This window comes from Heliangelus exortis, chromosome 1, assembly GCF_036169615.1.
Source record: "Heliangelus exortis chromosome 1, bHelExo1.hap1, whole genome shotgun sequence".
NCBI lineage: Eukaryota > Metazoa > Chordata > Aves > Apodiformes > Trochilidae > Heliangelus > Heliangelus exortis.
Window position 1 is genome coordinate 196,777,466 of NC_092422.1, and position 16,128 is coordinate 196,793,593.

Consider the following 16,128-nt stretch of genomic DNA (forward strand, 5'->3'; position numbering starts at 1 on the left):
GATGTTATGGGAGACAGTGTCAAAAGCCTTCCTGAGGTCCATTGCTGTGGTTGTCCAAGGAAGTTGTGGCTGCCCCATCCCTGGCAGTGTCTCAGGTCAGGTTGGATGGGGCTTGGAGCCCCCTGGGCTGGGGGAGGGGTCCCTGCCTATGCAGGGGTTGGAACTGGATGAGCTTTGAGGTCCCTTCCAACCCAAACCATTCCATGGTTTTGTGAAATTCCCAAAGCTCTTCAGGAGAAGCCTGAAGGTAACAGACACTGTGCTCATTAAAGTGCTGCTGGAAGATGAGGCTGCTTTAAAGAAAAGGGTTCAGGGAGACCTCAGAGCAGCTTCCAGTGCCTGAAGGGGCTCCAGGAAAGCTGGGGAGGGACTTGGGACAAGGGCCTGGAGGGATGGGACCCTCCGAGGGGGAAGGGTTTCCAGCTGGGAGAGGGGAGATGGAGAGGAGATCTTGGGCAGGGAGGGAGGGAGGGAGGGAGGGAGAAATTGTTTGGGGTGAGGGTGCTGAGCTTTAGAACCAGGTTGCCCAGGAAAAGAGTCTCTGCCCCATCCCTGGCAGTGTTCAAAGCCAGGTTGGATGGGGCTTGGAGCAATCTGGGAGGGAGGTGTCCCTGCCCATGGCAGAGGGGTTGGAATGAGCTGAGCTTTCAGTTCTCTTCCAACCCAAACCATTCCAGGATTCTGTTTCTTGGGGATGGAGGGAGGGAGAAATTGTTTGGGGTGAGGGTGCTGAGCCCCAGGTTGCCCAGGTTGCCCCCAGAAGCTGTGGCTGCCCCACTGATCCCTGGCAGTGTCTCAGGTCAGGTTGGATGGGGCTTGGAGCCCCCTGGGCTGGTGGGAGGTGTCCCTGCCCATGCAGGGGTTGGGACTGGATGAGCTTTGAGGTCCCTTCCAACCCATTTTGTGATTCTATGTTTCTAAAATGCAGGTGTTTATATATATATTTATTACTTATATATTTTTATATATATATGTGTGTGTATATATATATGTATATAAATTTTTTTTATATATGTATTTATATATATTTTTTATTTTCTCATCTCCTTTCATCCTCCTGCCTCTTGCTTGGAAACTTCAATCCCTACGGTTGGCGCTAACACTTCGTTGTTTGCTTTTGGGGTTTTGGTTTCTTTTTTTTTTCTTTTCTAAATTTGCAAATCTATTGAGGGAGCTCAGATTATTCTTCCAGTACCAACTGCAATCTCCTGAGTGTCATTCCCAGCTCTCCTGATGTCCTGAGCTGTCTGACTCCTCTCTCCTCCTTCCCCACCCCAGGTGCATGATGGACAGCGACGACGAAGTTCGGGACCGAGCAACCTTCTACTTGAATGTGCTGCAGCAGAGACAGATTTCTCTCAATGCTGCCTATATTTTTAATGGTCAGTGACAGAAAGAAGCCTGAGCTGCTCCATGGGTTGGGTTGTTTTGGTTTTTTTTCCTCTAAGAATCACTTTCTGGAATGTTAACTTGGGTCAGAAGAAGCAGAAAGGACAGAGCTGTGTGTTCTTCCTCACCTGAGTTCTTTTCTGCAAAGTCCTGCAGCTCTGTGGCAATTTTAGCAAAATATGGGAAGGAGCAGGGGTGGGTTTTTTTACATCATTGCCTCTTCCTTCAGCTGGCACAACTTTCTTCACCTTTCTTCCATCTTCTCCCCTACAGACTGGGAGATCTTGTTGCCAGGTTGGTTTTAAAAATGATTTTTGGTCTGGGGTTGCAAGTTCATGCAAGCAGCCTGCTCCATACACTCTTAGGAGTACTGCAGAAGGACTTTCCTTGAGTAAAATACTCAGACTGCAGTACTCTCCTTGGAAACTTTCTGTGTCATCATCAGAGCAGGTTTTTTTTTTTTTTCTGGCCAGTACATTGAAAGTACTCAGTGTTTGTGTTTACTGAACAAATCACAGTGCTTTTATCATTTTTTTTAATTATCCAAAACCAAACTGTATCTGTCTAGCTGTAAACTCAGCTCCTCACAAGAAGTTTTTTCTTGCCAGCCTGAACCAACAGAGAGGCTACAGAGCAGAGCTCTTCAAATAATTTTCCTTCTTTCTATCTCAAGAGGGAGGCAGCTGAAGCACAGATTTTTCAGACTCTGGGTTGTTACTGCTTGTGGTGCAGTGGACAACCCAAAATTCCCCCTGTTCACCTTGCCTGTAGATTTCTGACAATCCCTGCTGTTATAACTGAATTTTTTCTGCTTCTGCTTTGCAGGGCTGACTGTCTCTGTTCCTGGGATGGAGAAAGCCCTTCACCAGTACACACTGGAACCTTCTGAGAAACCTTTTGATATGAAAACAGTTCCACTGGCAACTGCCCCAGTCTTTGAGCAGAAACCAGGTACCACTCAGGCTTCATTTCAATAACTTGTAGGCAAGGCTGGAAGCATCCAGGTTGTTGTAATAACACTTAGAAGTCTGTGAACTGGCTGCCATCCTGGTAGGGTCATTCCAGCTGAACATCAACCAACAGTGTGCCCAGCTGGTCAAGAAAACAAAGAGCTTCCTGACCTGTATCAGGAGCAGTGGGACCAGGGGAGTGATTTTACCCTGAACTCAGCTCTGGGGAGGCTGCACCTCGAGTGCTCTGTGGAGTTTTGGGTGCCACAGGATAGGAAGGACATGGAGGGTCTGGGGAGGGTGAAGAGGAGGGCAACTGGGCTGGTTGAGGGTCTGGAGAAGAGGTTTTGGGAGGAGAGGCTGAAGGAGCTGGGGCTCTTCTACCTGGAGAAGAGGAGGCTGAGGGGAGAGCTCATTGCTCTCTACAAATACCTGGAAAGAGGTTGTGGGGAGGTGGGGGTTGGCCTCTTCTCCCTTGGGACAAGAGGAAATGGGTCCAAGTTGTCCCAGGGGAGGTTCAGATTGGATAGCATTTTTCTCTATATATTTTCTCTTTTTGGGGGTGGCCAGGGAGAGGCCAAGGAAGAATGGGTTGAAGGGAGAAGAGAGGAAGTTCCAGCTCAGCATGAGCAGGAGAAACTTGTTGAGGGTGAGGCTGAGGGAGCCCTGGCCCAGGCTGCCCAGAGAGGTTGTGGAGTCTCCTTCTCTGGAGCCTTTCCAAACCCCCCTGGATGTGTTCCTGTGTGGGCTGCCCTGGGGGATCCTGCTGGGGCAGGGGGGTTGCACTGGGGCATCTCCACACCTCCCTTCCCACCCCTGACACTCTGTGGTTCTATAATTCTAAGGGTCTGGAGCAGAAGAAGAAGGTTCTGGAGAACTTCTGAGGAGGTTGGAGCCTGGAGATTTGGTCTCTGCTCCCAAGTAACAAACAATAGAATGAGAGGAAATGGCCTCAGGTTGCTCCTGGGGAGGTTTAGATTGGAGCTTGGGAACAATTTCTTCTTGGAAAGGGTTGTGAGGGCTTGGTCCAGGCTGCTCAGGGCAGTGGTGAAGTCACCATCCCTGGATATATATGATAGTTATATATTTTTACATAAACAAAGACATTCTATATGTTTATATTTTATATAAATGTACTTAGCATGGATAGGTAACTGTTTTTTTTCCCTGGTCCTGTTACAAACCATTGTTTACTTTCTGTCCCCCTGCTGGGGCAGGGGGGTTGCACTGGGGCATCTCCACACCTCCCTTCCCACCCCTGACATTCTGTCAGATAAAACTGCATTTAAAACTCCTGCATGGTGTCACTCAGAACAAAATATCTTTGGTTTTTTCCCCCCCAGAGATTGCCCTGGTGACCAGCAAGCCTGAGAAGGTTGCACCTTCACGCCAGGATATCTTCCAAGGTAAGAGAGAAAATCTGAGTCTCCAGTGCTTGAATCTTGAGGAGAATTGCCAGAGGTCAGAGAGGAGCAGTGAACAAGCCTCTCACTGTCTGTCATCTTTGCTTTTCTGTGCAGAACAACTGGCAGCCATTCCAGAGTTCAAGAGCTTGGGTCCCTTATTCAAATCTTCAGAAGCAGTGCAGCTCACAGAAGCAGAAACAGAATATTTTGTGCGTTGCATTAAACACATCTTCACAAATCACATTGTTTTCCAGGTAAGAACTTGCACATTTCTGTCAGGGTGCAGCAGGAGGTGGCTTTTCCTAGTGCCTGGGAATAGGTTAAATAGTGTTGGAGAACACTCTTCTCTCTGAAGGGAGTTGCAAGGCAGAGTTAAGAGGGTGTGTGCCATGAAAAAAGAAAAGGAATGGGGGTTATGATTCCATTTGTTGAAGGAATTCAACTAAAATTGGAGAGAAAAGCTGTTCAGTGAGAACAGCAGGCTGGAGCAAAGGCCACAGGATCCTGGAATGGTTTGGGTTGGAAGGGAGCTCAAAGCTGATCCAGTCCCAACCCCTGCATGGGCAGGGACACCTCCCACCAGCCCAGGGGGCTCCAAGCCCCATCCAACCTGACCTGAGACACTGCCAGGGATGGGGCAGCCACAACTTCCTTGGACAACCTGGGCCAGGCTCTCCCCACCCTCAAATTCAAGAATTTCCTCCTCATGTCCAACCTGATTTCCAAACACACTGCAGGGCACTCACAGAGCATCCACTCTTCACTGGTATCATTCCCTGGAGCATAAGAAGCACCATAAAATACCAGTTGGTACTGGGAGGTGCTGGTCTTACCCAGCTCCCCAGTATTGACTCCAGGGCTTTATTTTGATCTGCCATTTCAGTTTCTCCTGGAGAAGCTTTTGCTCTTCACCCTGTAACCTTTGAAGACAGAGGTTTAGTGGCTTCTGTAATGATTTTCATTGCCTGAATGTGGATGGCAGGGATGGGGCAGCCACCACTTCCTTGGACAACCTGGGCCAGGCTCTCCCCACCCTCAAATTCCAGAATTTCCTCCCCATCTCCAACCTCAATCTCCCCTTTCTCTCCAAGTTTTAACCCATTTCCCTTCTCCTCTCCCTACCCCCCCGTGTCCAAAGCCCTCCCCCAGCTTTCTTGGAGCCCCTTCAGATATTGGAAGGTTGCTCTGAGCTCACCTGGGAGCCTCCTCTTCTCCAGGCTGAACAACCCCAATCCCTCAGCCTGGCTTCCCAGGGAGCTGCTCAGCCCTCTGAGCATTTGAGTGGCTCTGCTCTGGACACCTTCCAGGAGCTCTGTGTCCTTCTGCTCTTGGGGACTCCACAACTGGACACAGAGCTCCAGGTGGGGTCTCAGCAGAGCAGAGCAGAGGGGGAGAATCCCCTCCCTTGACTTTCTGTCTCTGCTTCTTTGGATGCAGCCCAGGACCTGCTTGGTTTCTGGGCTGTCAGCACACACTGAGGGCTCATGTTGGGCTTCTGGGACACCCCCACCCCCAAATCCTTCTCCTCAGGGCTGTCCTCAATCCTTTCTCCTCCCAACCTGTATTTTCCATGGGATTGCCCTGACCCAGGTGCAGACCCTTGCACTTGCCCTTGGTGAACTCCATGGAGTTTACAGGTGCCCACTTCTCCCCCCACTTCCTCTGTCAAGCAGTGAGTGATCTGCTGTCTGCTGAGGAGGATTGTAGCTGACTTAGGGGGAAAAAAAATCTAGACAAGAAACAATTCCATGTACCAAATCCTCTCCAATTTCTTCTCCTGCAGTTTGATTGCACAAACACATTAAATGATCAACTCCTGGAGAGAGTCACTGTGCAGATGGAGCCATCGGATGCTTACGATGTCATCTGCTGCATCCCAGCCCCCACCCTGCCCTACAACCAGCCAGCCATGTGCTACACCCTTGTCCAGATCCCCCAGGATGACCCCACTGCAGGTACCTACTGGGAGGGAGAAGTCCTGCACCCACATCCCTCCAAAGAATTTATTGGAGAACAGAGAATATTTAGGGTGTGGTGAGTGTACACTGAGGTTCTAAGCCTGTTTCTGCCCTGGTGTTCCCCAGGGATCAATACTCAGGTCCAGTTTTGTTCAGGATCTTCACTGGTGATGTGGATGAGGGGAGGGAGTGAACCTTCAGCAGGTTTGGTGATGAGAGGAAGCTGGGAGGGGTGGCTGATGGAGCAGAAGGTTGTGCTGCTCTCCAACCAGGTCTGGACAGGCTACAGAGCCTGGGGAACCTCCTGAAGTTCAGGAAGGCCCAAGTGTGGAGTTCTGCATCTGGGGAGGAATAACCCCAACCCCCAGTACAGAGCTGGGGGTGTCCTGCTGGGAAGCAGCTCCATGGAGAAAGCCCTTGGAGTCCTGGGGGACAGGGAATTCTCCAGGGGTCAGCAATGTGCCCTTGGGGCCAAGAGGGCCAATGGTGTCCTGGGGGCATCAGGAAAAGTGTGTCCAGCAGATCCAGGGAGGTTCTCCTCCTCCTCCTCCTCCTCCTCCTCCTCCTCCTCCTCCTCCTCTGCTCTGCCCTGGGGAGACCAGAGCTGGAATCCTGGCTCCAGTCTGAGGCTCCCCAGTTGAGGAGAGACTGGGATCTACTGGAGAGAGGCCAAGGGAGAGCTGGGAGGGTGAGGAAGGGACTTGAGCATCTGTGCTGGGAAGAAAGAGTGAGAGGCCTGGGGCTGTTGAGGCTGGAGAAGAGAAGGCTGAGAGGGGATCTGCTGAATGTCCATCAAGAGCTGAGGGGTGGGGGGCAAGAGGAAGGGGCCAATCTCTTTTTGGGGGTGGCCAGGGAGAGGCCAAGGAAGAATGGGTTGAAGGGAGAAGAGAGGAAGTTCCAGCTCAGCATGAGCAGGAGAAACTTGTTGAGGGTGAGGCTGAGGGAGCCCCAAATGGTTCCCCAGATGGTTGGAACAGCCCATTCAGCAGGAACTGAAGGACCTGAAGACATTTAGTGCTGAAGGTCTGGGTTGGGATCTGGGATTTTGCTGCCCCACAGCCTGCAGGCTCCCAGTGATGTCCTCGTGGTGTAAAACGTGGTGGTGACCATAAAAATCACCATGAGAGGAGCTACAAACCACAGGGGTTGACACAGAATCATTAAGGCTGGGAAAGACCTCTTAAGGTCATCAACTCCCAACCCAACCCCACCACTAAACCACGTCCCAAAGTGCCACTTGGATTTTTCCTACCTCCAGGGATGGGGATTTCATGGAAGCAAAAAATGTGAAGGGTTGGAAGGGAGCTCTGGAGATGCCCCAGTCCAACAGGATGTGTTCCCTGGGGGATCCTGCTGGGGCAGGGGGGTTGCTCTGGGGCATCTCCAGACCTCCCTTCCCACCCCTGACATTTTAGGATTCTCTGATTCTTTCTTGTGTTTCACATCTCCAGTTTTTTATGTAGAAACCTGTGTTTGTGCAAAACAGTAGAGACACTTTTTAGCTTCTTGGTGGTATCAGGTTATCAATAATGGGATGGATGTTAAAGAGGACTGGAGAGCAGGCAGGGAGTAGAGGAAGCTGAATTTACTGCCTTGAATCCATGAAAGGAGCACGTTGGAAAAGCTGGATGATGGTTGGTATTCCAGGATTAGTAAATAAGTAAAAGGAAAATACAAACAGCACCAAAAAATGTGTAGCTGAGGCCTCTACATGTCTGATTAATGCATTTTTTCCCCTCTTTAGAGAATTGCAAACCACTGTGAATTACAAACAACTGTGAAATCTAGGAATGAGGGATTTTCTTGGATATAAAACTTCTTTTTCTCACTTTTATTATTCACCCTTCAAAGAATCCCTGCTGGGCCTGCAGCTGGTCTCTCAGCAGGGAGGATCTCTTGGTTATCACTTTAATCCCAGAGAATATTAGAAGCAGTTTGAATCCCTTCAGCTGTTCTTCTGGATCATAATCCAGTTGTCAGGAACCCTTGCAGAATTTCTCCAGGTTGTGAACTGCATCTGGCTCTTTCCTGCCATTTTCATCCCCCAGAATCCTCTTGGCTTTCATCTTGTGGAGTGTGGGGAGCAACTTTGTGTGAAGTTTAAAAAGTTCTGACCATGACCACGTCCTGTTTTATGGGGGCAAAGCTCATGGACATTTTTCCCAGCCTCTTTTTGAGAACTGAAGGCTCAAGAAGAAGAAATTCCAGCACTAACTTTTCCTTCCTTCTCCTCCCCAGTTGCTTGTACCTTCAGTTGCACCATGAAATTCACTGTTAGAGACTGTGACCCAAACACAGGGCTGCCAGAGGATGATGGTTATGATGATGAATATGTGGTAAGTTCAGGACTGTCCTGGGTTTGTTTCTTTCTATCACTAATTCTGGGTACAAACTGGAGTCACTGGTTTTCCCTTCAGAAGCCAGTGGGAGAGAACAACAAGCCTGCCTGAAAAAAAAAGCCAAAATATGGCAGCATGGAACTTGAAATCCTGCCCTCAGACCTTGATTTTTGCCAATAATTCAGTTTTAGTGCCTTGTGGGGACAGGATCTGTGGGGACTGACAGGGAGAAAGGAATAATTCCCATTGCCTTTTGAGAACTGAGCCCCAATCTTTCCACCTCAAGCACTGTAATTATTAGAAAGCATTTTTTCTGTCTATTTTTCTGTCTATTTTTCTGTCTATTTTTCTGTCTATTTTTCTGTCTATTTTTCTGTCTATTTTTCTGTCTATTTTTCTGTCTATTTTTCTGTCTATTTTTCTGTCTATTTTTCTGTCTATTTTTCTGTCTATTTTTCTGTCTATTTTTCTGTCTATTTTTCTGTCTATTTTTCTGTCTATTTTTCTATTTTTCTGTCTATTTTTTCTCTCTATTTTTCTCTCTATTTTTCTCTCTATTTTTCTCTCTATTTTTCTCTCTATTTTTCTCTCTATTTTTCTCTCTATTTTTCTCTCTATTTTTCTCTCTATTTTTCTCTCTATTTTTCTCTCTATTTTTCCTCTCTATTTTTCCTCTCTATTTTTCTCTCTATTTTTCTCTCTATTTTTCTCTCTATTTTTCTCTCTATTTTTCTCTCTATTTTTCCTCTCTATTTTTCTCTCTATTTTTCTCTCTATTTTTCTCTCTATTTTTCTCTCTATTTTTCTCTCTATTTTTCTCTCTATTTTTCTCTCTATTTTTTCTCTCTATTTTTTCTCTCTATTTTTTCTCTCTATTTTTTCTCTCTGTTTTTCCTCTCTGTTTTTCCTCTCTGTTTTTCCTCTCTGTTTTTCCTCTCTGTTTTTCCTCTCTGTTTTTCCTCTCTGTTTTTCCTCTCTGTTTTTCCTCTCTGTTTTTCCTCTCTGTTTTTCCTCTCTGTTTTTCCTCTCTGTTTTTCCTCTCTGTTTTTCCTCTCTGTTTTTCCTCTCTGTTTTTCCTCTCTGTTTTTCCTCTCTGTTTTTCCTCTCTGTTTTTCCTCTCTGTTTTTCCTCTCTGTTTTTCCTCTCTGTTTTTCCTCTCTGTTTTTCCTCTCTGTTTTTCCTCTCTGTTTTTCCTCTCTGTTTTTCCTCTCTGTTTTTCCTCTCTGTTTTTCCTCTCTATTTTTCCTCTCTATTTTTCCTCTCTATTTTTCCTCTCTATTTTTCCTCTCTATTTTTCCTCTCTATTTTTCCTCTCTATTTTTCCTCTCTATTTTCCTCTCTCATTTTTTTTTCCTGTGTTCGTATGATGAAATTCAATTATGAATAATGCATCATATGGGCCTCTCTGAGACCCTGTTAGTGTGAAGTGAGAGCCTCTAAATCCACTGGAATGAAAACCAGACAATAATGACCTACAAACATGGGTATGTGACAGCACTGAAGAGAGAGATGCAGCAGGCATCTCAGAGGACTGAGATGAGACCTTGGACCTCCAATTTAGGGACTGGAGACAGAGAGGCAATGGCTCGAGTGAGTTCAGACACTTCCATACAAGTTTGACCCCTTCTACCATCTTACTGGGTTTTCTTCTAACTCCTCCTCCTCTTTCTCATCTAGTTTGGAGGAAGAGAGCCTTGGGGCAACTTGACTCAACTTCTTGACTAGACTCTTCTGGAAAGAGGCCTTAGGCAGGCTGGAGAGTTGGGCAGGGAGAAACATGATGAAATTCAACAAGGGGAAGTGTAGAGTTTTGCATTTGGGGAAGAACAACACGATGTCCCAGTATAGGTTGGGGGCTGAGCTGCTGGAGAGCAGTGGAGGTGAAAGAGACCTGGGGGTCCTGGTAGACAAGAAGATGCCCATGAGCCAGCAATGTGCCCTTGTGGCCAAGAAGGCCAATGGCATCCTGGGGTGCATTAGAAAGGGGGTGGTTAGTAGGTCAAGAGAGGTTCTCCTCCCCCTCTATTCTGCATTGGTGAGGCCACACCTGGAGTATTGTGTCCAGTTCTGGGCCCCTCAGTTCAAGAAGGACAGGGAAGTGCTTGAAAGAGTCCAGCACAGAGCTACTGAGATGATTAAGGGAGTGGAACATCTCCCTTATGAGGAAAGGCTGAGGGAGCTGGGTCTCTTTAGTTTGGAGAAAAGGAGACTGAGGGGTGACCTCATCAATGTTTTCAAATATGTAAGGGGTGAGTGTCAGGGAGATGGAGTTAGGCTTTTCTCAGTGGTGACCAGTGATAGGACAAGGGGTAATGGGTGTAAATTGGAGCATAGGAGGTTCAAGTTGAATATCAGAAAAAATTTTTTTACTGTAAGGGTGACAGAGCCCTGGAACAGGCTGCCCAGGGGGGTTGTGGAGTCTCCTTCACTGGAGACATTCAAAACCCACCTGGACACGTTCCTAGGGGATGTACTCTAGGGGGCCCTGCTCTGGCAGGGGGGGTTGGACTAGATGATCTTTCCAGGTCCCTTCCAACCCCTAGGATTCTAGGATTCTAGGATTCTAGGATTCTATGATTCTTGACTAGACTCTTCTGGAAAGAGGCCTCTCCTTAGATACACTTTACACCCTGTACACTGGGCTGGTGCTACCACCACCCAGCCACAGTGTGGAGTTCAGAGCTAAGCACCTGGGACTTTGCACAGAAAGTATTGTGAAACTGGTACTGTGAGAGTTGGAGTTTCTTTGTAGCATTAAAAGCTGTGTTGGCACAGAGAGGGAATTTAGACTGCATGATCAAAATGCATGAGACTTCACAGAAACTGGGCTATTTTTCTATTTTTTTCTATTTTTTCTATTTTTTTCTATTTTTTTCTATTTTTTTCTATTTTTTTCTATTTTTTTCTATTTTTTTCTATTTTTTTCTATTTTTTTCTATTTTTTTCTATTTTTTCTATTTTTTTCTATTTTTTTCTATTTTTTTCTATTTTTCTATTTTTCTATTTTTCTATTTTTCTATTTTTCTATTTTTCTATTTTTCTATTTTTCTATTTTTCTATTTTTCTATTTTTCTATTATTTTTTTTCCTATTTTTTTTCTTTTTTTCTATTTTTTTTTCTATTTTTCTTTTTTTTCTATTTTTTTTTCTATTTTTCTTTTTTTTTCTATTTTTTTTTCTATTTTTCTTTTTTTTTCTATTTTTTTTTCTATTTTTCTTTTTTTTTCTATTTTTTTTCTATTTTTCTTTTTTTTTCTATTTTTTTTTCTATTTTTCTTTTTTTTTCTATTTTTTTTCTATTTTTCTTTTTTTTTCTATTTTTCTTTTTTTTTCTATTTTTCTTTTTTTTTCTATTTTTCTTTTTTTTTTCTATTTTTCTTTTTTTCTATATTTCCTATATTTTTTCTATTTTTTGATTTCTATTACATACACACCTTAATCATTTATATTATATCTTTTTATTGCATTTGTGTTACCAATCACTGAAACAGAAGTCATAGCCCAGGAAAGTGGGGTCTTTGGGGCTTGGAGGAAGAAAAACCTTCTGGACTCTGAGATCCTCTCTCCTCAGATCCCCAGTGAGAGCCAGAATCACCTTTGACTCCCAAACCAATTCCCCCATTTTCTGCTCTCCTTTGGCCTCACTCATGTTTTTCTGTCAAGACCACCATAAATCCTGCTTTTCCTCTTTGCTTTTGAAGATGTTTTTATTTATTATGTGCTTCCCCTGAAACCAAACCCAGACATTCCAGAGCTGTCTGGGCAAAATCCTTGCTGTTTCCTCCAGATCTTTTCTTTCTAAACTTAGGATCCTTTCTGCAACTGAAAAATCCCCCTTGCTGAAAAATCCTTCTGCTGCTGAAAATCCCCCTTGTTTTTTCTCTCAGCTGGAAGATCTGGAGGTGACTGTGTCTGACCACATCCAGAAGGTTTTAAAGCCCAACTTTGCAGCTGCCTGGGAAGAAGTGGGAGAGGATTTTGAGAAAGAAGAAACCTTTGCCCTTAGTTCCATTAAAACCCTTGATGGTGAGATCACTTCTCCTCATTTCTTGGTGACCCCACAGAGCAAGCCCAGGAAATCTCCCAGGCTGGGGGATTTATTTAGTGTGGCAGGAGGAGAATTTGGTGCCTTCCAAGGTGACATGGCCCAGCAACAAGGATTTTGGGGATTATAGAGGGTGGAAATGTGGCACTGCTGGAGGGAGGGCTGTGTTCTTAGGCTGCACCAAAGATAATCATGGGAATGGTTCAGCCAGCAGGGTGCTGAGGCAGTGGGTTTTAATCACAAGTTCTCAGAAGCAGCTTGGGGGTAATTTTCTTTCTCCAATCTCTGACTGCAGAAGCTGTCAATAACATCATCACCTTCCTGGGCATGCAGCCCTGTGAGAGGTCAGATAAAGTGCCAGAGAACAAAAACTCTCACACTCTCTACTTGGCTGGTGAGTATTCCTGGAACTCCAATGTTTTCCTGTCCCCACAACTGAAGGGAAGCAGGTTGGGAGACTCTGCTTGTTTTGAGAGGTTTTTTTCTCTACTGAAAGTTGAAGTGAAGCAGGAAATTGAATGCAGCCTCCTGGTTTTGGGATACTTTGGGCTGTGTCTCTCAGAACAGAGATGTTCTCCTCATGGGAATGGCAGTGAATCCTCTGGAGAACTTCCAGAGCAGACACCCAACTAAATCCCTTGCCTGTCTTTACCTCAGGAAGAGGTCCCTTAGGACCATCTTATTTTCAAATTCCTGTCACTAAAGTCACATCCTGAATCCTTGTTCAGTGAATTTGCTCCAGGATGACACTTTTGGGCACTCCCTGGAAGTCAAGTGCTCTGCAAGGCTTTTTTGCAGTTATTAAAGCACAACTGCATTGAGTGTGACAGAATTTAATTTAATTAATCTCAGTTTAATTTAGAGGTGGACTTGGTGACTCCAGGGCTGTTTGGGTATTGATGTCCAGGTGGGACTGGAGGTGGCTTCTCCTGTTCCTCCCTCTGAACCAATGAACTCTTCCTTCATCCCACAACTGGGGTGTTGCCTTCTCAAACTGGAAATGAGCTTCAGCTACCCACTTATTGGTTCCTGCCTTTTCCACAGAATTGTGGAATGGTTTGGGTTGGAAGGAACCTTAAAGATTATTTATCCAACCCCCTGCATGAGCAGGGACACCTCAGGGTGCTCCAAGCCCCATCCAACCTGACCTGAGACACTGCCAGGGATGGGGCAGCCACAGCTTCTGGGGGCAACCTGGGCACCCAGGGGCTCAGCACCCTCACCCCAAACAATTTCTCCCTCCCTCCCTGCCCAAGAAACAGAATCCTGGAATGGTTTGGGTTGGAAGAGAACTGAAAGCTCAGCTCATTCCAACCCCCCTGCCATGGGCAGGGACACCTCCCTCCCAGATTGCTCCAAGCCCCATCCAACCTGGCTTTGAACACTGCCAGGGATGGGGCAGAGACTCTTTTCCTGGGCAACCTGGTTCTAAAGCTCAGCACCCTCACCCCAAACAATTTCTCCCTCCCTCCCTCCCTCCCTCCCTCCCTCCCTCCCTCCCTCCCTCCCTCCCTCCCTGCCCAAGATCTCCTCTCCATCTCCCCTCTCCCAGCTGGAAACCCTTCCCCCTCAGAGGGTCCCATCCCTCCAGGCCCTTGTCCCAAGTCCCTCCCCAGCTTTCCTGGAGCCCCTTCAGGCACTGGAAGGTGCTCTGAGGTCTCCCTGAACCCTTTTCTTTAAAGCAGCCTCATCTTCCAGCAGCACTTTAATGAGCACAGTGTCTGTTCCCTTCAGGCTTCTCCTGAAGAGTTTCGGGAATTTCACAGAATCCTGGAATGGTTTGGGTTGGAAGGGACCTCAAAGCTCATCCAGTCCCAACCCCTGCATGGGCAGGGACACCTCCCACCAGCCCAGGGGGCTCCAAGCCCCATCCAACCTGACCTGAGACACTGCCAGGGATGGGGCAGCCACAACTTCCTTGGACAACCTGGGCCAGGCTCTCCCCACCCTCAAATTCCAGAATTTCCTCCCCATCTCCAACCTCAATCTCCCCTTTCTCTCCAAGTTTTAACCCATTTCCCTTCTCCTCTCCCTACCCCCCCGTGTCCAAAGCCCTCCCCCAGCTTTCTTGGAGCCCCTTCAGATATTGTAAGGTGGGTGGGTGGATATTTAGGGGTTTGGTTTGGTTTTTTTTTTGGTCATTTCTCCCCTTTTTCCGAGTTGCCCCAGACCAAACCTCACACTCCCCAGGTTGTTTTCTCCTGGCTGAGGACCACACCACCACCACCTTTCTCTCAGACTCCTCTCTCCCAACATTTCCTTTGTCCCCAGGTGTTTACAGAGGTGGCTGTGACGTGCTGCTGAGGTCCAGGCTGGCTCTTGGGGACGGGGTGACCATGCAGGTGACAGTCAGGAGCAAGGAAGAAACCCCAGGAGATGTCATCCTGGCTTCTGTGGGATGAGCAGTGTGGTGACTGCTATGGAAACCTCTGCAAAACTCCAGCTGGGTGCCAGCCTGCCCAGCAGCCTTTCTGTCCCCTGCATGTAGTTTTTATTCCTCAATTTGGTAAATATTTTGTATGATGTTGGCTGGTACTAAAGCCTTTTCCCCTTGTCCCTCCCCTCCTTGTCACTCACACGTTCCCATCTAACTTATTGCAGCTCTGCCCACTTGCAGTTGGGCAGGGAAGCTCAAATGATGGAGGTGGTAAGAAAGTGGAATCAAGATTTTTTTTTTTTTTTGTCAAAACTGATTTTTATTAACAGGAAATAAACACTGGTTCAAGTGGTGGAATTTGTATGAATTCACTGTTAATAAAATAGAAATTTCTTGGTTTAATTCGGCTTCAGTACAGAAAAAATAACCCTTCAGGGCTGTTGACTCAGGAGAAGCCTCTTATTCCTAAAGGGATGCTATGAAATTTTGACTGTAAGCAGTTAAAAACCACAAAAAACCTGCAGATTTACAGCTTCTCCTCTGTTCCACACAGAAAAATCAATGTACAGAGAGAGATTACACTCCCACCTCTCAAGGCATGTTCAGTTCTCTTGAGCCTTATGTTAGAAACCAGCACTGCAGCTTCTTCCCAGGCTCCAAGGTGTGGAACATCCTGTAGCAAAAGTTGGGAAAAGAGGAGGAAGGGAAGGACTTTGTGGTGGCTTCTTTGTCAGGGAAGTTCTGCATCTTTCTGCTGATGGAACTGCTGTTTAGTTACCAAGTCAGAGAGGGAGGAAGAAGGAAACAGAATTTCAATCCTAATTTAAACACCTATCCCAGATCCCTGGGGCTGGAATAGCTATTGCTGAGAACACTTTGGCTTTTCCTACTGCCAGGATTCCATATTCACCATGTTCCAGTGAAACAGGTCCCAGCTGGGGTGCTACAGCCAAGCTTCAGGCAAAGCTCCTGAGGTAATCAGGTGGAGCAGCTCTGCTTGTCCACCTGAAAAATAAAAATAACCAAGTGATGTGGGCAAAAACTGGAGGTTTAGAGCTTGCATTTAAAACTGCCCATTAAAAAGTGATTTCTGAAGAATTAATTGTGTCCAGGTCTGGTGTCCCCAGCAGAAGAAGGACATGGATCTGTTGGGATGAGTCCAGAGGAGGCCACAAAGATGATCCAGGGGCTGGAGCAGCTCTGCCATGAGGAGAAACTGGGATTATTCTGCCTGGAGAAGACTCCAGAGGGACCTCAGAGCTCCTCCCAGCCCAACAGCACCAGGACTGCAGCTGCTGGGGTTTAATTTCACAGCTGCTCCTCCAAACCATCTCCTTTTTTCTGCTCCTCCTACTGAAAGCATCTTGTAACTCCTCAGCATGGCCAAGCTGGGTACAGAGAGGGTTGAGAGCAGCCCAGGAGAGGAGGATTTGGGGGTGTTGGTTGGTGAGAAGCTCAACGTGAGCCAGCAGTGTTTAAGGAGGATGGGTAATTCTGTTTATTCTGAAGTTTGCTGAGAGGAATCCTAACTTTTTGCTGCTGATTTGGGTGCAGTGTTAATTTAAAAGACACTTTTCCCCTTTCAGTACAGATGACCAGTAGAGAACTGGGATAATTTATAACAGGGACCTTTGCAGGATTGAGAAGTGGGCAAACTGCATGAGG

At 46.6% G+C, this 16,128-nt stretch overlaps 1 protein-coding gene across 2 annotated transcripts in view; it reads left to right on the forward strand.

Annotated features, from left to right (window-relative positions):
- The window catches only part of COPG2 (COPI coat complex subunit gamma 2), a 36,576-nt gene extending 21,711 nt beyond the window's left edge, over window positions 1–14,865 (forward strand). For both annotated transcript variants that reach the window (XM_071734250.1, XM_071734251.1), the window contains 9 exons: window positions 1,279–1,382; window positions 2,215–2,340; window positions 3,683–3,745; window positions 3,860–3,999; window positions 5,529–5,700; window positions 7,942–8,039; window positions 11,929–12,067; window positions 12,382–12,480; window positions 14,358–14,865. In XM_071734250.1, the coding sequence (XP_071590351.1) occupies window positions 1,279–1,382; window positions 2,215–2,340; window positions 3,683–3,745; window positions 3,860–3,999; window positions 5,529–5,700; window positions 7,942–8,039; window positions 11,929–12,067; window positions 12,382–12,480; window positions 14,358–14,488 (1,072 nt within the window). In that variant the 3' untranslated portion in view covers window positions 14,489–14,865. The remainder of the gene's footprint in view (window positions 1–1,278; window positions 1,383–2,214; window positions 2,341–3,682; window positions 3,746–3,859; window positions 4,000–5,528; window positions 5,701–7,941; window positions 8,040–11,928; window positions 12,068–12,381; window positions 12,481–14,357) is intronic.
- Window positions 14,866–16,128: the final 1,263 nt, after the last annotated feature.